At 42.7% G+C, this 21,864-nt stretch overlaps 1 protein-coding gene across 1 annotated transcript in view; it reads left to right on the top strand.

Annotated features, from left to right (window-relative positions):
• Window positions 1-21,864, top strand: part of LOC138736302 (dynamin-1) — a 215,270-nt gene that overhangs the window by 81,362 nt on the left and 112,044 nt on the right. Inside the window, exons 10-13 of the mRNA XM_069885585.1 lie at window positions 400-538; window positions 15,354-15,440; window positions 16,229-16,299; window positions 17,909-17,960. Of these exons, the coding sequence (XP_069741686.1) occupies window positions 400-538; window positions 15,354-15,440; window positions 16,229-16,299; window positions 17,909-17,960 (349 nt within the window). The remainder of the gene's footprint in view (window positions 1-399; window positions 539-15,353; window positions 15,441-16,228; window positions 16,300-17,908; window positions 17,961-21,864) is intronic.

Genomic DNA, 21,864 nt, shown 5'->3' with positions numbered 1-21,864 from the left:
GTGGCTGGATGTCTCATTACAAATACAAATGAACACTGTTAGTCCATCTCACTGTGGGTGAAGGAAAGAAGTGTTTTCAATGAGACTTCAAATCTCGTTGGGTTTGTGCTGAGATAAAGGCTAATGCAGAGTGCATCATTCAGCATTCGACTGTAGTTAACTAAAACCACATCTGTTCTGAATGGTATTGGATGCCAACCCAAGATTTCATTTGTGATATAAGTACACCCGCAACTCAGTTGAATCAACAAACAAGAGAAAGATGAAGACTTTTAGAGGTTTACAGCTCTTGAGAATTGTTGTCCTGAATGGTCTCTAATGCTAACACTGTATTTTTTTTCTTAAACATTTAACCATGTTCGATGTTCAATACTTTGCCATCTTTCCTCACTTTGATAGAACGGGGCTTTTCACTCCCGACATGGCATTTGAAACGATTGTGAAAAAGCAGATCTTGAAGATCAAAGAGCCCTGCCTCAAATGTGTGGACATGGTTATCAATGAGTTAATCAGTACGGTTAGGCAGTGTACCAAGAAGGTAATTCGCTATGTCATGGAGTCCTGAAAACTTGCTGCCTGCTCTTGGATCTTCAGAGAGTTGCCTTTGGGATGGCCTTTGGGTGTTTGGGCTTAGCAAGCAGCAGTAACCTGGCTGCAGGCACAAGCTATAATTTACCCTGCATGTTCACACACAGCACAGATGCCATAGTTAATATTCATATCAGTTTTCAGGTGAAATAATAACCTTTAAGCAGACATTTTAGCATAAAGTTTTACATTAATATTGACTGTTTTAAAATGGAGCTAAAATGACCTTCAGATGCAGTTTTGTAAGAACAGTTCTTTCTTAACGTCCCCTTAACTGTATTCCTTAACAATAATATTTCATTTTTTTAGCATCTTTGACCAAATTAGACTTTCCAAACTGCTTTTGGGAAATATGGATTCACAAAAATTGGCATGGAGCCAAGGGAGGAGATTTGGACAGTTTTCATTTGAGAGGAATGTTCCAAGGATGGGAAGGAGAGGCTCCGGGAAGGGTTTCCTGAGATGGGTGCTGAGGCAATGAAAAGCCTAGCCATCAGTGGTGGAACCAAGCAAATCTGGGTCTTCAGTAGTGAAGTAGAGTTCCTAAGATGGTTGCAGGGGGCAAATTGAAAGAGGGATCAGAACTCAGAAGTTCACCTAATTGATAAGTGAAAATCATGTTTTCAAACACATCTTAAAAAAAGTTTATTCTCTTCAGGGGACAGAGTTGTGTCTCCATTTGTTTACCTCAAGTGAGGCCAGTTTGCCATGTTACAGCACACTAAGCCCAAGCACCTCTAAACAGCTGTTTATGCCCCATTGTATCAGCTGGAAATGACATGGCATGACTTCCATGATGTGACAACAGTAGGGCACAGGAACAATGTGGGGAAATCAGAAGTCTAAAGTAGGTCTCAAATTGGAAATGTCTAACTCTGGAAGGTCCAGTCCCTGGACAGTGGAACTGGCTTGAGTTCTGATCATTGCTAAAAATCTTTAGAGTGAATGCCTTGCACATCATGAGGCACAAATCAGGTGGGAGAAAATGGCTGGGCAGCAGAGAGGAGGCATCAGCTGCTTCAATTCTTTCAGATTTCCAGGTTCAAATTTAGACCAGCCCAGTGGATAGCCTTTTGTTCAATTATTGAAGCAAAAATGTATTTCAAGAATCCCTAAATTGACCCTTGTTTTCAGCTGATGCTAACTTTGGGCTTAAGATAGCACATCACTTCCCCTGTAAGTGTGGTGGTTTCCTGGTATTTGCGAGGGGAGATGAACGCCAGCACTGGACAAACAAGTATTTAATGGTCCCAAACTCTTGGAGAACTCTGGCATGGTTTGTGTAACTGATCTATATTTGCTCATTAGAATGGTTTTGGCAGCGCAATTCAACAATGCCCATGGCCCTTCAACTGGAATTATTGTGTGGTGTGTACAGTAGTGCAGGTCCTCACCAATAGGTCCATACTTTCAAACCAGTCACCCCTCCCCTCACACCTCCATCTCTACCAAGTCATCCTTCTCTAACCTAATCCTTGAGGTTCTGTATGAATTGAATCCAGTTAATATTTCATTATGCAGGTGAACCACAGATACAGAGAGACTCCCCTCCTTGAGAAGCATTGACTTTGCGCTGTTGATAAATTATGCATGAAATAAGTGTGGCTAAAATATTATGGAGTAAAGGGTTGACTTTTGAAACTAAAGATTGACAGAACTGAAAGTGTAGCAGATGTCCAATGGGTTTTCCACCTTTGTATCCCTTAACCTACTGTTTAGTGTATGAAACAAGACCATTTGATAAGATCACCTTCATTTATCTAACTGGAACCAATATCAATATCATGTTCATTCCCTGAACTTTGGAAATTCGTATATTTCAAAAGCATTCTGAAGTTATTGTTTAATCTGCTTTCACCACCACCTTTTCTTAATTTGCTATTCCCCATCATTGCTCTGGTTTATTTTGAAATTATTTTGGCCTATTAGTTCCTCTGTTACTCTTCAACATTCAAAGCACCAATATTGCCATCTACTTCCCTCTTCCCCTTTGAATATTTTAGGTGGATCCAGGAGCTTGTGTGAGTTGTTTCCTCGAGTACAAAACATTGTTGGGCCCAAGTGAATCAAGGGATCTGTGTGGCAGGGCAGAATCAGAGTTTGAAGGCTATAAAAGTGGAAAATGTTTCTCAAAATGTGGAGTGGGAGATCAAGACTTTAGATGCTTTTGGATTAATAACCAAGGAGTGAGGTTGGTCACAAATTTGCATCACTGTTCATTAAGCTCATGCATCATTAAGTCATTAATGTATAAACTAGTACAGCACAGGAACTGGCCTTTTGGCCCTCAGTCATCCATTAACAATCTATTAACCATGAATCCTAATTTAACTCCATGTTTTTCTGATCAATTATCTGTAGATTTTACCTCTTGCATATTGGTAGTGCAGTATAAGCTACCAACTTGCATAGCTTTGGGCTGTGGGTGGTGACTGAGGGAACCCATATGGCCACAGGGAAAATGTGCAAACTGGTACGGAGACACCCATACTCCCGAGTGCATCTATGGGGAACACTGTCATCAGAGGGCAGCAGCAATCATCAAGAATCCTCACCATCCAGCACATACTCTGTTCTCACTGCTACCATCAGAAAATAGGTGTAGATGCCACAAGACTCACACCACCAGGTTCAGGAACAGCTGTTATCCCTCCACCATCAGACTCCTCAACAACATACTCAATCAGGGACTCATTTAAGAACTCTTACTTTTGCACTCGCTGTATTGTGCAGTCAGTTGTTAACATTTTTAACTTGTTTACATGTGTACATTGTGCACACTTTTATTTTGTATTACCTGTACTGATAAATGGTAATTCTGCCGCACCTACAGGAAAAAAGAATCTCAGGGTTGTATGTGATGTTATGGATATACTCTGACAGTAAATCTGCAATCTGAATCTGAATCATTCCCCACACACACAGGGCCTGAGGTCAGATTGATGCTGGATCTCTGGTGCTGTGAGGTATTGGTTCCATCAGCTGAACCACGGTGCTGCATCAATTCCAGACTCCCATATATCGCTCCAGCTGGGGGAAAGCCCCTCTGCATCTTCCATGCCCTGTCATAATTGTAGATGCTTTATGAAATTATCTTTCTGCTTTCTTAAAGATCAACCTTGTTGTTAGAGAAAGGGGAAAGCTGAAAGATAGGGAATCATCTAGTTTGAGGGTCCTGAAAGACTGTTTCACGGGCTGGAAATTACACAGCAACAAGCTGTATTTGTACAGCATTTTGACATATTTAACCACAAACATTTGCAGCAACATTGCCAAACAAGATCAAGACTGAGTAAAGAGCTGAAGTTTGGGTTAGATAACCAAAAGCCAGGTTCAAGCCAGGTTTTAGCAGGAAGCTAAGAAATAGGAGCTAGAGTTGGCCATGCAATTTGCTTCATTGATAAGGAACATCATGGTTGATCCAATCTTGGTTTCAGATTCACATTCCTGCCCCTCTCCAATTATCCTTCACTCTCCTAGAGACAAAATAATGAATATATTAAAAGACCCTGCCTTCAGAACTCACGGGGAGAGAGAATTCCAAAAAGTCACATCCCTCTGAGAGGAAAAAAATCTTCCTCATCTTCTTAAATTGTCATAAACTGGTGATACTTTATTCTGAGACTATGCCTCCTATTTCCAGATAGCATCAAGAATGGAAACATCCACTCAATAACCATCTTGTTGGTCCCTTTCATTCTTCAAAACTCAATCTCCTCAACCTTGGAAAACCCCTCCAACCCAGGAGTCAATCTCTTGAAGGAGTGTGAGGTTTAGGGTGTAAATTCCAAAGAAGAAATATAATGGATGCCTTGGGTGCTATTGACTTCAGTTTACTGTACTACGACGCCACCGTCATCCTGCTGACCTGTCAGTTCCAATCCAGATGGGAGAATGACCATTTACGTCATCAAAGGAAAACTGCTTTCATCCTGATATAAGAAAGAGAGTAAGCAAAGAAGGGCAAGTGAGCCTGTGAGCAATTCACCTATCCTGGATGTTGCTGTGGCACTGACTGCAAGAGTTTATCCCTTATCAGCCACGCAGAACTGATGTGGGGACAGTTGCCACTGGACTGGGTTTACATTATAAATATTGAGTCGTGCCCTTTTGCCGCAGAAACCCCTCAGTTGGTTCTTGCACTGCTCTGCTGACATGCTAAACTCCAAAGCAAACTATTTTTTGCAGTGATGAGAAACATGTCCTGCATGACTCAGTGGCTTCCCACTGAGTCAATGAGTCCATCGCCTGGCTTCTAATTTTGCACCTGAAACTCTTTTGCTCCCTGTAAACACTTTAAAAAGCCCAATTATGCTGTCCTTTCAATACTCAGTGTATTAAATACTTGTTTGTCAGCTGGAACTTGCGCTCTCTCCCCCCTCCCACCCCCTGTCCCCACACCACCCCATCCTCACCCCCCTCCATAGTTTGAAAACCTTAAAGGTAACCAAGGTCTTACTCTTCCTTTTGCTTTATGTCCTCCCCATGTTTTCATACCCACACCCTGCTACTCCCCACCTTCTTTCCTCGCCTTCACCCCTTGTTGTCATTTTCCTCCCATGATGCAATGCAGAACTGGGCTCTTCACCCCTGACCTTGCTTTTGAGGCTATAGTGAAAAAGCAGATCCAAAAGCTGAAGGAGCCATGTTTGAAGTGCGTAGATATGGTGGTGAGCGAACTCACTGGCACCATCAGAAAGTGTACTGAAAAGGTAAAAGGTCAAACCCTTTCTTTGAACCCTGCCTTTGCTACATTAATTCATTTAATTCAAAATTAAACTGATGCCTTTTTGATTCTAAGGCAATGCTGACTAAGATACATGTAGAGCATGAGCTTCCAATTTCAGTTTGCTACTCAAAAGAATGTCAGCTGTTGCATTGGAGCCTGGGTTGTCTTTGGGATATTTGAGTAATCTGGAGTTAAGTGGAGAAGTCATGAAATTGACTTAAAATCCTTTAATTTCAGAACATTCCATATAAGTTCATTGCTCAAAAAATGTTTAGTTTCCCAGTTCATTCTTTCTGTCTCATCTGATGTTTGTTGATTTTTTTTGTCCTAAAACTAATCAATTGGAAAAAACAGGGACTGTCAGGGTTATATGATGGAGGGAACCTGTGTAATTGTGCCAAGGATTGATCTTTGACATTTCATGCTAATGCCCCTTGCCCATGGAATGTCATTAATGCTCAGCCAAGTTTCTGAAGGCCATTTCCACTCCTTGGCAACCCCCCCACCCACCCCACCCCACTGACCTGACACCTTCATCTTCATGTACCTTATCATAATGGAAGAAATGAAAGAATATTTTCCAATTTCCCACATTGTTTTATGTCTGGTGACTTGGATGCTTGAGAGAGTGAACTGGGTCAAGCCAATTTTTCCTCACAATTTTGGCTAGGAAAAACTGTGCAGAAAGTTTGGCTGATATTGGGAATTTGCATGATGAGGACAGCAATACTTACAGAACAGAAATAGAAAGAGAAAATGATGGAAATGCTCAGTGGGTCTCAGCTAGCATCTGTAAAAGGGAAGACGGAGTTTATGTTGCAAGTTACTGACTGCTCATTAGTTCTGTTTTTAATCTCAGATTTCAAGTGTTAGTACCTTCTCACTGAACAGAGCAGGGTGGGGCTTGTTTCCAGAGAATGGGGAAGACCATTGGTTATCTTTAAAATTGCCAAGAGTTTTAATAAACTCAGAGGGGATGTGTGCACCGTGAGCAATCTCAGATATGGAATCATAAGTGTCAAACAGTCAACAAAAGATACCAATCAAATCTTATAACCATATAACCATTTACGAGTGGAAACAGGCCATGTCGGCCCTTCGAGTCCGCACCGGTTCACTTGAACAACTCCACTAGCTCAACACCCCCACTCTCCGCCCATAACCCTCCAATCCCCTCACCTCCATGTGCTTCTCTTAAATGACAGGAGGGACCCTGCCGCAACGATCTCTTTTGGAAGATCGTTCCATTCTGCCACCACTCGCTGGGTGAAAAAGCCACCTCTAATATTTCTCCTAAAGTGTTGCTCCTTTACCCTTATGGCCTCTTGTTCCAACCTCCCCTGCCCTCAGGGGAAAGAGTCTACTCACATCTAGTCTATCTATTCCTTTCATAATTTTAAATACCTTTATCAAGTTCCCTCTCAGTTGTCTACATTCCAATGAATAAAGTCCCAGGCTCCTTAATCTCTCCCTGAAATCCAGATGTAGTAAACCAGGCAACATCCTTGTAAACTTTCTCTGTACCCTCTCCACCTTATCTATATCCTTTCTATAATTAAGAGACCAGACTGAGCACATTATTCCAAACCAGGCCTCACCAATGCCTTAAACAGCCGCAGCATCACCTCCCAGCTACTATATAGTATGATTTATGAAGGCCAGCATACCATATGCCTTTTTAACCACCCTGTCTACATGGGAATCAGTGAACTCTGTACCAAAACCTCCCCCCCACCCCACCCCCAGGTCCCTCTGCTCCTCTGCGAGCCTCAGTGCCCTCCCCTTAACTGCATATGTCCTATTCTGGTTATTTTTACCGAAATGCAGAACCTCGCACTCGTCTACATTGAATTTCATCTGCCATCTTTCAGCCCACTCTTCCAAACAAACCAAATCCTTCTGTAATCCAAGAAAACCTATCTCTGTATCCACCACTCCCTCTATTTTTGTATCATCTGCATATTTACTTACCCAGTTAACACACCCTCCTCTAAATCTGAACCTTCCTTATTTACCTTCCATGCAGAACCTTATCAAAAGCCTTACTAAAATTCAAATAGATCACATCCACTGTTCTACCTTCATCCACCTTTTTTGTCACTTCCTCAAAAAACTCAACAAGGTTTGTCAAACATAACTTTCCTTTTACAAACCCATGCTGGGTGCCCCTAATCAATCCTTGCCTATCCAGATATGTGTATATACTATCTCGAAGAATACCCTCCATAACCTTCCCCACCACCAAAGTCAAACTCACTGGCCGATAATTACTTGGCCTACACCTAATGCTTTTTTTAAACAACGGAACTACATTCGCAACCCTCCAATCCCATGATACCACCCCCTCCTCTAGTGATCCTTGTAAAATCACTGTCAGTGCCCCTGCTATTTGCTCCCTGACCTCCCTTAAAGTCCTGGGGAAAATCCCATTAGGACCAGGAGACTTATCCACCTTTATTGACCCTAGAAGCTCCAAAACCCTCGCTTTACTAATCCCTACTCTCTCCATAACTAAGCCCTTTGCTTCTCTTATCTCATATAGCCCAATGTCCCTTTCCCTTCTCCCTGTTACTTTGCCATTTTGCTTCTGAAAGGTCATTCCTATGGATTCGTAGATGTGATTTGGGCCCAGATCCTTGTAGTTTTTCTTCATCAGAATAATTACGTGTTCCTGTGAAATCTTCATCCCTTAAAAATTATCAAAACACCGCTGTGAAGAGCATCAGCAACTAATGAGTCATAAACCTTGGTGACTGCAGCATTTTAATTGGACTTTCACCCATTTTCATAAAGTTCTTAATTTTCTTGAGAGAATTGAATCAGTATCAGCCCATGTGTTCCTCCCATGATTGGTTGAGAATTCTCATCATTATTTAAAGCAGCTATTCTCAACAGGGGCCATACTGCCTCCCTGGAAGTTACAACACATTTAAGGGGGGGAGGGCTTGGACTGAAATCATAAAATATTTCTTATGCATTTTATGTACCCGCTTGGAGAGAATTACAAAATAAACCAACTAAGCTTGGATTGCTTCGCAGGGAAGTGGTCCCATAAACTTTGAGAAGAGCCACAGCCAAAAAACAGTACAGAATGGCTGATCTAAAGTACGGAGCCCTAATCTCATCTTGCATAAGATGGTGTCCTTCACCATTCAAACGAGCTTCTGGCAGATGACAGTTAAAACTAATGCCCTTGAAGGCAAGTAGAAGAGTTCTTGTTCATATTGTAGTTTGCTTCCCTTCATTTTTCAACAAGTTGATGGAATTAAATGCAACATATTTTCCCTTCAAACTTCTCCTTCATGATTATGCGTGAATATTTTATTAGGTGACCCTCCAGCTAATTGTGTAGTTTATTTTCATTAGATAAATCTGTTAAAATCTTCAACAATACGCTGATGATGTTGAACTCTGAATAAGAAAATACAGTACTGGAACTACTCCACAGGGCAGGCAGCATCTGTGGAAAGAGAAGGAGAGCTAACATTTGAGGCCGATGAACTGGAAGAAGTTGAAGGGAATATTATGAGTAAGTGAGTGAAGGTGCTGCATTGGGAGGGAGAGACTGTGAGGGAAGTCCCCGAGGCGGAGGGGAGGCTGGAAAGTTACATGGTAACCAGTGATTGCTCTGCAAGGTGATCGAGGATGGTGGGGGGAGAACTGAAGCATCCAAACTGGAATTGGGGAAGAGGTAAATTGTCCAATCATCATCTGAAATCAATAGATGAAATCTGGAATAAAACCAGAAAATCCTGTAAACATCTATGAGGTGAAAGTTGGATCTTTTAAGAGACAATTAGATAGGTACATGGAACAGAGAAAAATGGAGGGGTTTGCACAAGGTCAATTCTAGACAGATAGAGTAGGTTATTGGGTCAGCACAACATTGTGAGCTGAAGGGCCTGTACTGTGCTGTACAGGGCCTGCAGATTTTTCTGTTCGATGAAAGTGTTGAACTTAATGCTGAGTTCAGGTCTGTAATATACCCGACAGAATGTGAAATGCTGTTTCCTGATGATTGCATCATTATAAGCAATTATTGAAAGATTCCACATGCATCAACTACTTGCAATAAGAATCTTTTCTAATAGTATGGTCATTGTACCTGAGAGCCTAAGCATCCTTATTTTTATCTGCCAATGGTGCAGTAAAGTGGTCTTACCCAGGGTAGATTGAACTAGCGATTACTTCCGGGAGAAATTGAATCCATTGACCTTGGGCACCCTTGTGTGCGATTCATTTCAATGGGGCTGCCTCTGGGTCTCCAAATGGCTTCCCATGCTGAACAGCCTATGGAAACTCAGGCATCCAGAGGCAACCTGTGATTTTTTTTCCCCACCATTCAAGTCAAGTCAAGCCACCTTTATTTATCGTTCATACCATGCTCACACTGTAAAGATGAGATAGTGTTTCTCCAAGACCACGGAGCATATTTGCATAAATAGAAATTAGAATAGAAGTTAAACTTTACAGTCTCTGGCACCTTGTCCCTAAATGTTCTGGGAGTTCAGGAGTCTGATGGCTTGGGGGAAAAACCTGTTGCCCAATCTTGAGGTAAGGGCGTGAGTGCTGCAGCACCTCCTATCAGATGGCAGAAGAGAGAACAGTTTACATGAGGGGTGTGTGGAGTTTGTCAAAATGTTTATGACCTTTCACCTGCATCGTGTTGTAAATTTCCTTCATGGTTGGAAGAGAGCCCCTAATGATCTTTTCCGCTGATTTCATTATCCTCTGCAGTGTCTTGTGGTCCAAGGTGGTACAGCTTCCAAACCAAGTGGTGATGTAGTTGCACAGGATGCTCTCAATGCATCCTTTGTAGAATGTAGTGAGGATGGAGGGTGGAAGATGAACTTTCCTCAGCCTTTGCAGGAAGTAGAGGCGCTGCTGGGTTTTCTTGGCTAAGGAGCTTGTATTAAGAGACCAGGTGAGATTCTCTGCCAAATGCACTTCAAGGGACGTGATGACCTCACCGCGGCCCCCCCCCCCCCCCCCCCCGGGCCCTCTTGAAGTCGATAACCATCTCTTTTAATGTTCATTTACTGGTTGTTGGCTCTGCACCAGTCCATTAGCAACTGCACTTCATCTCTGTATGCTGACTCATCATACTTACTGATCAGGCCCACCACGGTCGCGTTGTCAGTGAACTTGATCATATGGTTCAAGCTGTGTTTAGCTGCACAGTCGTGGGTCAACAGAGTGAACAGCAGTGGACTCAGCACGCAGCCCAGGGAGGCCCTTATGCTCAGTATGATAGTCTTGATGCTATTACCGATCCAGACTGCCTGAGGTCTACCCAACTGGAAATCAAGAATCCAATTGCAGAGGGAAGCATTTAGACACAGGATGATTATGCGAAGCAGGATTCAGAACTATGGTGGCCAGCTTCACTTTCCACAGGAAACGGCCCCATGGGGTCTTTTTCACTGAGTAAAACCTATTTCTGTGGTTCAGTTTTGAACTGCTTCTTGTGATCACAGGCTCTCTGATCATCCAGTACTCTCAATGGGTTTGGGGGGTGGGGGGGGGGGGGATACAAATGTAACCCAAAGAATAAGCAGGATACTGCACTAGCTTTGGTGTGATGCCACCGGTTCACAGCTTTGTGTTATAGCCACAGAGAGTCACAGAGTCACACAGCATGCTGCAGGCCCTTCAGTGCCAACTCATCCATTCTGACCAAGTTGTTATTCAGGGTTACTCCCATTTGCCTGCATTTGATCCATATCCTTCCCTGCCCTTCTTATCCATGTATCTATCCAAATATCTTTCGAATATCATAATTGTACTTGCTCTTATAGTTTCTTCTGGCAGCTTGTTCTGGATATGAATTAACCCCCTACATGGAAAAAATGGACCCTCAGGTTTGTCTTAAAACCCTCTCCCTCACCTCAAATCTCTGACCTCAAGTTCTAGAATCGGGAATAAATTATGATTTATTGCCCCTTATGATTTTGTTTCCCTAAAATCATTCCTTTGTGGAATTCAGCCACTCAAAGATGAGAGTCATGTTTATTACACAGGGATGCATGGACTGCATCAGTCCCACTACTGTCCTCCATTCGGAGTGTATGGGGAAGCCTGGAGTGATCACCATTACTTACCCTCCCTGGTGCACGGATTGAGGACATCTGCCCCTTATGTTATCCATTTGCCTTAAGTTGACATCTCTTGCAACTCTGTCCATAATGTCACCCCATGAGCCCTGACCTGTTGGCTTATTGCAGCTCCACTTACTCATTGATCATGTAGTGCCCTAATACTTTTTCCTGCTCCACCCACGTCCCTACAGTAATTACCAGTCAGTTCATGTTTTGTTGCATTCACCACCCGTAAAACAGGAGAACACGACAGCACAGAAACTGGTAATTTTCCTTATCTGTGCTGAACTATTCTGCCTAATCCCATTGACCTGCATCCGAACCATAACCCTTCCATCTATGTAGCTTTTCAAATTTTTCTTCAGTGTCAAAATCGAGCCCGTATTCACCACTTCAGCTAACATCTCATTCCACACTCTCACCACTCTGTGAGAAATTCTCGGATATATTACCCCTGAACAACTTACCTTTCAACCACCCTCTCAAACACCCTTTGATCCTGATGTAACCTTGGAAGGGAATATAAAGCAGCATGGTTTTCAGCCAAAATGTAACTGAGGCTCTGTCTCCCTGCTGCTAATGCTAGGATCGTTGAGTCCAATTATCTTGAGTCTAGTTTGTGTCACATTAGTGAATTAAATTCTGAGAAGATGTCAGGAAAGTGGTGTTGTCTTCATCATGGAGGTTTGAAGTATCTAAGACAATTCAAAGATTCGTTAGTGGACAGAAAAACAATGTGGGTCCAGCACAAGGGGCAGCACCATGTTGGGAGTAAAACACAAGAGTCTGCAGACACAGTGGTTGAAGTAAAAACACAATGCTGGAGAAACTCAGCAGATCAAACAATGCACTTTATATGGCAAAGATAAAAATACATAACCAATGTTTCAGACTTGCTACCTTCATCAAGGTATGAGCAAAACGTACCTTGATGAAAGGCTTAAAAAGAAATTGAGGTTGTAGGTCAATTGGGAGCAATTGGGGAGCATGGGCTCTTGGGCCAGAAGGACCTGTTACCATGCTGTATGTCTAAAAAGTATATATAAAGTACACTGTTTGACCTGCTGAGTTTCTGCAGCATTATGATGGATGTGGGAGATAAGATATTCTAGGGCATTGTAATGTGAATAAACCCCGCCCCCCCCCCCCACCCAAACAAATATCCAGGGTTTGTTAGGTGAGAATTCCAGAGCCAAGACAGGCAAATAGCGTAACACATTGAGCAGCCACCATCTAATCAAGTGGCAGAACAGTTGTGAGAGGATTACACCTCAAATACTGTTCCAATTGCTCTAACTCTGGGCCCTGTGTACTCATGTGGAGCCTAACACACATTAGTGTCATGTGGAAAATCTCTTGCAAGTTTGCAATCAACCCCACAGCTAAAATCTTCTTAGAAAGGCACTTCATACCAGCCTGGGCAGTAATTGGCAGGCTCCTTTCCTGATTACCCTTGCCAGTGACATTTCTGTGCTGGAGCATTTATCCACCTTGTTTTGCTGTAAGTGGAGTAGTATACACAGAGACTGAGGTCTTGACTCTGCATGAAGGGCTTGACTAGCATGGGAAATAACATATTATGAGCCTTCAGACTTTTCAGTTTCAGTTAACAAAAGCAAGTAATATCTTCTTTCTTCTGGATAGGGGAAGGTACATGTACAGCATGTCAGTGCAGTGGGGTTTCACTGGGCGGCACATTTCAAGTTAAAAGGCTGACGCAGGAGTGGAAAGGTAGACAGTGAAAGTCTGAAGTGGGTTTGAGCTTTTTTAACCTTCAGCTGATATTAACATGTAAGAGTGCATTACTTTTCTCATTTGTTTCAATGTGAATAATTTACAATTTTCAATTGTTTTCCATGTTGGAAATAAATGCGATATGAATTGGCCAAGTGTTCCTCTTGCCATTTCTTGTTCACCCACGAACAATTCTCTTTGCAAGTTTTGCATTTTCCTGCTGGGTCCGTGGGAAGATGTCAATGTAACCTTAGTGTTTATGAGAGAAGTGTAGTGAACAAAAATGACCATTGGATAGATAATATGTAGCCTGACGCAATTGCGTTGTGGTGATGTTGATCCTTTTGTTTTAACTCTTGTAATGACTCAAGTGAAGTCCAGGCAAAGGGAGGCTAAATGAAAGTGTCTGTCCTGTAATAATTTTTACTATCAAAAATCTGCATAATCCATCATTTAGAATGTAGTTGCTTGACTCAATGTTGGGTTTAACCTTAAATCTTAGGGTAGTAATACTGCTTGGTGTTACTAATAATTGGCTATATTTTTGTAGAAGAGGGAAATAGGATGGTTGTGTTTCACTTTGGTCTTGTCATCTGAAAAGGAAGACGATCTTCTCCCTTACTTGAACAAAGCTACGAATCAAACACATTTTGCAACCAGCTTTCCAAGCAGAAGGTCTCAATTTTGGGTTTTTCCTAGATCATGTCCTCTCTCAGAACACTCAGCATTAGATCAGAACAGTTCTCGGTTCAAGAATGAGAGATCTGAGCAAGTTTAGCATTTAGTTAGAAGACCAGATGACCACTACATAAGCTTGGGTGTGCGAGGGTGCATGTGCATTCGAGGGGGCGTGGGTGTGTGTGTGTGTGTGGATGTGCGTGAAGGGGGGGGTGTGAGAGTGTGTGTGCACGCGCGTACTTTCCAATTATGTTATTCACTTTTGGTTTTGGAACTGCAGCAAGAGTTTGGGGTGGGGGTGTGTGAAATACCATTCAAATGAGCATCCAGTGATTGGAAACACCAGCAGCTGTCAGCCTGGGACAGTGTAGGGGAGCCCAGCTTTGCAAAGGAATGATATCTTTCATTCCGTAGTGTCACTTATCTTATTAAAGTTTCAAAAGGTGAGGCAGGCATGAAAACTGACTCTGGTTGTAGAGTTAGGATCAAACTAAAATCTTTTCTGAGGCCAACATTGCCTTTCTTAAAATATACCTCAATCTATGTGCTGTCATTCTTCCACCCTGTGTACTAATCTGTTCCTCTCCTGTTTATTCCTGCCCGTAATATTCCTTGGCGCTTGCATGGCTGTCTGCTTGCATGCTGATAGAATGTACATATAATCAGGGGAACCATGGTGTGCATATTGCTGTACAGTACTGCATTAGCACAGGCAACCTCATCTCTCTGTAAGATTGATAAATGCAAAGTAATTAAGGTTCAGTTGGCACTATGATTGTTTTCTCTCTTCCAGTGTTTCTCTCAGAGCCTGACCAAAGAATCTGAACCTTTTCAAAAAATACAAACTTCTGATTTCTACTTGCTCTTTCAATTTTCCATTGGTGTTCCATACTCTTTGCCTTATCTCCAGCCACGGCCCCATGCAACCAGAATATCCAGTCTCCTCACCTCATCCCTCATCGTCATTATTGTTGGGTGCTGGGAGAATAGCTGGGGAGGAGGGAGGAGGGAGAAGACCCTGACCCCTTTCAGTTAAAGTAAGATGGCTGAGGGCCTTGCTCCATTGGCGATGATTTGTGTCCTACCATCCCGAGCACCTTATTATCCGACTTCCCGGGGTAACAGAACAGTGGGTTTATATGCATTGCAGAGGATTGAGATCAAAAGCGGGGGCAGAATTTCTTAAATCCATGAATTTTTGTGCAGGTTGATTAAATGAGCTCCAAGCATTTCCTTGTACTGATCATGACAAAAGCTGCCACTTTGTCCAATGGCTGTGCAAGTTGAATAAATACAGTTTGTGCACAGAGTGCAAATTGGCTGCTCCTGTCTGCTGTAGTGCCAACACGTGTCCAATGCTGTCTGGGGAGTATCAGCTGAATTGGGCCTGACTGAAGGAACTTGCTGGCTTATCACAGTAATGTACTGCAATGTGCTCATTTAGGTGTCTTAAGCATTGTGTATTAATGGGGGATAAAACTACTTTGGGCTGTTTTCCACCTGTCCACCCACTTTTTTTGTTGCAGTTGGGCCAATATCCACACCTGCGGGAAGAAATGGACCGGATTGTGACCACTCACATCCGAGACCGAGAAGGCAGAACAAAAGAGCAGGTATGGAATTTGGAATGGCCAGAGTGAGTAGTATTTACTTTGTGCTGGCTCAGCTGAATAGGGAGGATCCAATTAGTGAACAATTCAATACTGCTGGAGGTGATCGGTACTTGAAAGAGTAGCCATTTACTCCAGTACTTATGCTCTTTCCTCAGTGGCCAATGCATCTTCCCATGAACTTAGCCTTTCAAGTTATTGAATCTGCTTCCAGCATCTTTTTAGTCTTTTTTTTTGTGTGTGTGTGTGTGTGTGTGTGTGTGTGTGTGTGCGCGCGCGCGGGCGCATTGCATATGTGTTTGTATGCATTGGGAAATGCCACAGAGGTACTGCCCGAGAATCCAGAAAATCCGGACCGACCCAATCCCTGAGCAGTCAGATTTTAGGAGTTTTACTGTAGTTTATCTGAAAATTCCCTTAGTTGCAGCATCCTTGAATTGCAAACTAGACTACTAATAAAAGAGCAGGAAATGCTGGTGAACTGGACCCTCTCGCATTCCCTTATCACTTCCTGCACTGTCTCTAATGGTGGAGATCGCTTGCTGCTTGAACCCTGTTTTGGCACAGGTCATTCAGTTACAGTTTTCAGATTTCACTGGAAAACTTCCCCCTGGCTTCTGTTTCAGCAGTATAACTTCTGCTCGAGGCCAGCGTTTCTGAGTGTATCGGCCAGTAATAGGCTATTTTGATACAAGTGCTCCAGTTGGTGACCTCTGATCCCAGCACCGTGATGTAATCTACTGCTTTTTTTGAATTCAGAGTCAAGCTCAGCAATTGCTCTTGTCTTGCAGGTCATGCTGCTGATAGACATCGAGTTGTCCTACATGAACACAAACCATGAGGATTTCATTGGCTTTGCCAAGTAAGTGAATTACTAACAGCATAGACTGCAGTTAGTATATGATCACTGCCCATTTGGTTTCACCTAAGGCTTCTCTATTGCCTGAGGGGGTGACATGCCCCTTCTCCACCTGATATCTTCAGACCTATGCCTCAAGAGGGTTGTAGTTTCCATTTCTGATTCAGACTAGCTTAATTGATTCCAATCCTGCATTGTTCAAAGGCCACAATGGTGCAGGACCTTCAAAAGCTTCAGGAGCTTTGAGCAGTTCAGAAGCAAATCAGCTTCTAGCCTAGGTGTTTGTGATGGGGGAAGGGGGTGGGATGTGTGTGTGGGGGTGTGTGTGTGTGTGGTTGGGTGTGTGTACGCATGCATATGTGTGTACATGCATGGAGGTGTGTGTGTGTGTGTGTGTGTGTGTGTGTGTGTATGTGTGTGTATGTGTACATATTCCAGGCAGTTGTATGACAGACTCGAGGCTACTTTCTGAAATATTATTTGGAGTCGAGATACTGGGTTAATTCTCCAATTAATCCAATTTATTGAGTACAGTCCATTCAATGACTGAATTTGGCTTTATCCATCTAATATAAATGCAACTATTCTCCACCCTCTGCCTTATTTAAGATAAATCACTGCTTTTACTGGGAGAAATTAATGAAGACTCTTTTGACTGCCCTCCAAATAGACTACATGTCTAAGCAAATTATTTGCTTCACAACAGACCATTTGTTGAATCATACCACATAACTATCTCATTGGTTGATACCCGCTTAAATTTAAATTTAGACATACAGCACAGTAACAGAGCCCATGCCACCAAATTATACCCAAATGACATGTTTTTTGAATGGTGGGAGAAAACCCACAGACACAGGAGAACGTACAAACTTCTTATAGACAGTGCAGGATTCGAACCCTGGTCCCAATTGCTGGTGCTGTAACGTGTTGTGCTAACCGCTACAACAACAGTGCCACCCTGAAATGTATTGCCTGAACAGGGACATGAACCCTGGATCCTCAGATTAAAAGTGATACTCTACTGACTGAGCTATCTGGGTCCTAATCTTGCTGATCAGGGTTAGGTTTGGACAAAATCACGCAGAACTGTGGTGCTGCTTATGGTTCAATGGTTGGCATATGATCCTCCTACAGAGGTGGCCCTGTACAGTTATCAGCTCAGGGTGGAGCAATGAGCTATATTTAACAGCAGCTGTGACATTTAACTTTTGTATTCAAACACCACTAGTTTGAGCTGTGACACTCACAAAGCTGAGCAGGACATATAAACATTTAGAATGTAAAACACAAAAGTCTACAGACACCATGGTTGAAGTAAAAACACAATGCCAGAGAACCTCAGCAGGTTAAACAGTGTTGTTGATATAGCAAAGATACATAACCGACATTTCAGGCTTGAGCTCTTCATCAATGTATGGAAAAATTACCAAACAAAATGGTGGAGGAGAGGGAGGAGTGCAGTCCCAAAGGCAAGAGGTAATAGGTGGATAAAGGATAGAGGGCACAGCACCAAACATTTAGAAAATTCTCTGGTCATTTTTTTTTTCCAAATAAAATGTTCACTGCTGAAGATTGAAGTGCTGAAGTTGTTGTTCATTCTTGTTTACAGTGCACAGCCAAGGAGCTGTCAGCTGAGCAAGAAGAAGGCTGCAGGCAACCAGGTATCCACAAACTAAACGGGAGTGACTGATGAATGTGGGCGCAATCTGGCTGTTGTATCTGATTGGAGGTGAAGCATAGCCTCTGGGTGGCACAGGCTGAATCCAAGCAGTCCCCCAAAGGACTGGTGCTGATCTTCTCAGGGGTCTCCCAGCCGTCACTGTATCCTGGTCAAGAGATTTTGTGCAGGCCATAATGTGGATTAAACACATTCTTGAAGAGGCCAATGGTTGTTCAGCCCAGTGTCGCAAGGAGCCATGGAGGGTCCCAGGCCCGAGGGACTAATCTTGAGGAGGCTGATGATTTGGTGGTGCAGCATTTCCTGGCATTGATTGCACCCATCCATGCCAGGTACCAGCTCTGGCACTGTTTTTAAGTGTGTCCCACCCATATTATAATCCTGCTCCCTCATTTGAAGGCAGTCAGGATGAGATTGGATTTGGGTAGGGTCACAAAGTCAGCTGATATCCCCACCCTCTGTAGAATGCACTTGGTCAGTGATTTGAACATCGGACAGGGCACATCCTAAGAAGACTCGACCATTGTCATCAGTGTACAAGTTCATCCACTGCGGGCTCTCTTTTTCTTTTCTCCTTTCCCTCCCTCCACTCTCTCTCCCTCTCACTCTCTCTCTCCTCTCACTCTGTCCTCTTTCTCTTGCTGTTCTCTCACCATACTTGACCCCCTCTCTCATCAGTGCCCTCTCACACTTCTCCCTCTTGATCCTTTTCCCCACTTGCTCTTTCTCTGACTTGATCCATCACTTGGTCTTTCAACACCTATGAGTGGTGCTACAGTGGTGTAGCAGTTAGTGCAGCTGCCTCAGAATTCCAGAGTCCTTGGTAAGATCGTGACCTCTGGTACTCTCTGTATGGAATTAGCACATCCTCTTACAACTTTATAGGCTCCCTCAGGGATATTGTTGTTTCCTCTCACCTCCTAAATATGTGTTGCTTGGTAACTGTATACTATCCCTAGTGGAAATGGTGGATAAATGGAAACAAGTAGGATTGCTTTCTAAGCTGGCACAGACTCATTGTGCCAAATGGCCCACATCTTTGTCATAAGGAGGTAGGAAATATGTTTCTCTCTCCCCCATCCCAATTTCCTGCCCCTTCACTTCCATTCCCTCTCTCTTGTGGCCTTTTCCCAAATCAATCTTTCTGACTCCCACCCTGGAAACTCTTTGGAAGGAAAACCTGGCTGAATCTTTAGCCGAGAAGGCACTGAGACCAATTAGAGAACCCTGGCCAACCCTTGTATGATGCCTCCATTCCACACTGGACTAAAATGGTGACCCCACTGTCTTGCTTTGAACTTTTCTCCTTGTAGATAAAGTCAAGTGAAGCCAGATTTCTCCTTCTTGGTTGCTCAAGCTTGCTACGTTGCTGTTCACATTTTGTACATGCTCTCACTGCCTGCCCATCATTGGCTGGGCTGCAAGAACCTCTGGTGTGAAGGGGAAGGTGCATTTTGATATTAGGAATTTGATCTCATGGGATCGACTCCATGGTCACAGCTCCAAGCAGCCCATTAGACACAGCATCCAAATCGTTTTCACCCATTGGATCACAAACGTTGTATTTACTGCAGTTCACCAAGGACCTGTTGGACAAAGGTGGTTCCAGTCACGAATCTTGGATGAAGAGTCGGACAATTTCTTCAACTTCCTTCCCCTTTAATAGCTTTGTTCAACTGCACTGGGCTTTATTTCTTTGTTGCTTTTATGGCGATTTTCATTTTATGTTCCTCATCAGGTAACGTTTGTGATAGTAAAGCTCATTCAAGAAAGACATTTAAAAGAATTCAATGATAAAGAAAAACAAATTATTAAAAAAAGTCTATTAAAGAATTAAACTCATCATTAAATTTTGAGAATTTCCAATAAATTTTTTAAAAATTCTGCATGTTCGTCAACTTTAGTAAACTGAGAAAATTTTGATTGAACTCTTTTCACTGCAAATGTTTTCAGATCACCCATTAAAAATATATATATATATATATTTGAAGTTGCAAATTTCCATCAGTTTTCAATGCCTGCCATATTGAAGGCTGAAAGCACAGCAGCTGTGTACTTGAATGAGTCGAGACCACAGATGTGTAGTTTCTGCTGTATGTGGATTGTTCTGTAAGCAAATGCCATCCATTTTACTGGTGTAATAATCAGGCTCATTTTATATTCTTCCTTTCCTTATTGAACCTTCTTCCCCTTGCCACTTCTCTGCTTGGCTTCTTTACATCTGCTATGGTTACTCTGTGAAGGATGAAATTATGGTGAGTATATCGTTGCCGTGACAATGCTGGTTAAGTGTTGGAACTACATCTGGGTGAATTGGGCTGTTCTAATTTGAGGTGAGGTATTGACACCTGAAAATACTCTGGGCTTGATTGGGAGTTTGCAGGAATTTTTAAAAAAGACCAGATCTCCAAGACCCATGATTTTGGGTCTTTAAAGTCACATGCTCCAATTGGTGAGTGTTCACCTTATGTTGAGAAGCTTTGTTTGGTCCAATTGGATCTTGGGACTTTGGAAAACTTCCCACATGTGCTACGTCAGCAGATTCACTTCCAGTTTCTCAGTGGTCCTTGGAAAAGGTGCCCACCATCACCTTCTCCTTTGTTCTCAATTCCATTCATCACCATTCACTTCCCAGGGCCACATCACTGTATAAATGGAAGGAAGAAGTCAGCAGGAGTGGACTGACTACAAAAATGGGAAAGACTGTGGTAGACTATAAATGTTGGAATGCTAAATACTGTGAGATTGAAGGGTGTGAGAACCTGCCTATATGAACTAACAATGACAAGAGCAAAGTCTTCATAAAAATCCTCAGTGGGCATGGAATAGAAAATGAGGTAGTTATGTTTCTGTGGAACAGAATATTGGGCATAAATTATGGCTCTATAGAGTCCACTGAAAATTAATTATACCAGGCCTTAAATTACAAAAGTGGCTTCCATGGAGCTGGGTTTCCATTCCCTTTGATTCAGAAGTAGAGACAGATGTAATTTTGACATGTATAATGGCATGATCAGATGGGTTCAATATAGGAGAACTAGTTCTTCGTCTGAGGGAGCTGGGCCAATTTGGAGTGAAATTGGGAAGGGTTATTTCACACAAGAGGATGGGTCTTCTAGGAAAAATGATTGTGGCTGTTGGGTGTCATTTGAAGTTTTCAAAAGTAAACATTTTAGCGATGGGTAGTCCAAGTTCAATGTCATTTGATTGTACATGTACTACCAGACGAAATGGCACATCAGGACCATGGTGCAAACCATACACACATATATGTAGTGATAGAGTGCGACCACTAGGAGGCATTGGAGACAGAGTGTGTAGCATCTGGGGAATGTTGCATCTTGGGAATGCTGTTACATCTTGGGTAGATTCAAGATGGATGCCTCCATATGAGGTCTGGTATGTGTATGTTTATCCTCATGTTGTTTGCTTAGTTAATCTAGTTGTTTTAAAAAAGAATCCACGTTTCTTTATTGTAATAGAAGAAACATCACAAGGTACCAGGAGTGGAAGAAACAGCGAACAGTATAAGAATCAGCCAAGTTCTGCTGTACACAGGAGTGAAAGAAAAAAAGCACACATTGTGCATAGTGAGTAACAATCGCTATCAGCAGTGAAAATATGGAAAGTTTAAAAACTCCAAATGTTGGAAAGTGGACAGGAAGTGTCAACCATGAATCGAGGCTATTTAAACAAAGCCACCTGCAAGCCATTGGATACATGGAAGATTGCACTGCTACTTAGTGTGGCAGGACTTCAAGTACTGGAGGCTTTCAACACATTTATTTTTGCCAAGGCAGAAAACCAGGGCAAAGTCGGCAAGGTTATCAAGATGTTTGATGAACTCTGTTCACCAAAGAAAAATGAAACCTTCGAGAGGTATGTGT

The sequence above is a fragment of the Narcine bancroftii genome, chromosome 1 (assembly GCF_036971445.1).
Source record: "Narcine bancroftii isolate sNarBan1 chromosome 1, sNarBan1.hap1, whole genome shotgun sequence".
NCBI classification, from domain to species: Eukaryota; Metazoa; Chordata; class Chondrichthyes; order Torpediniformes; family Narcinidae; genus Narcine; species Narcine bancroftii.
Note: the sequence above shows the minus strand (reverse complement) of the source record. Positions and strands in the feature narration are given on the sequence as shown.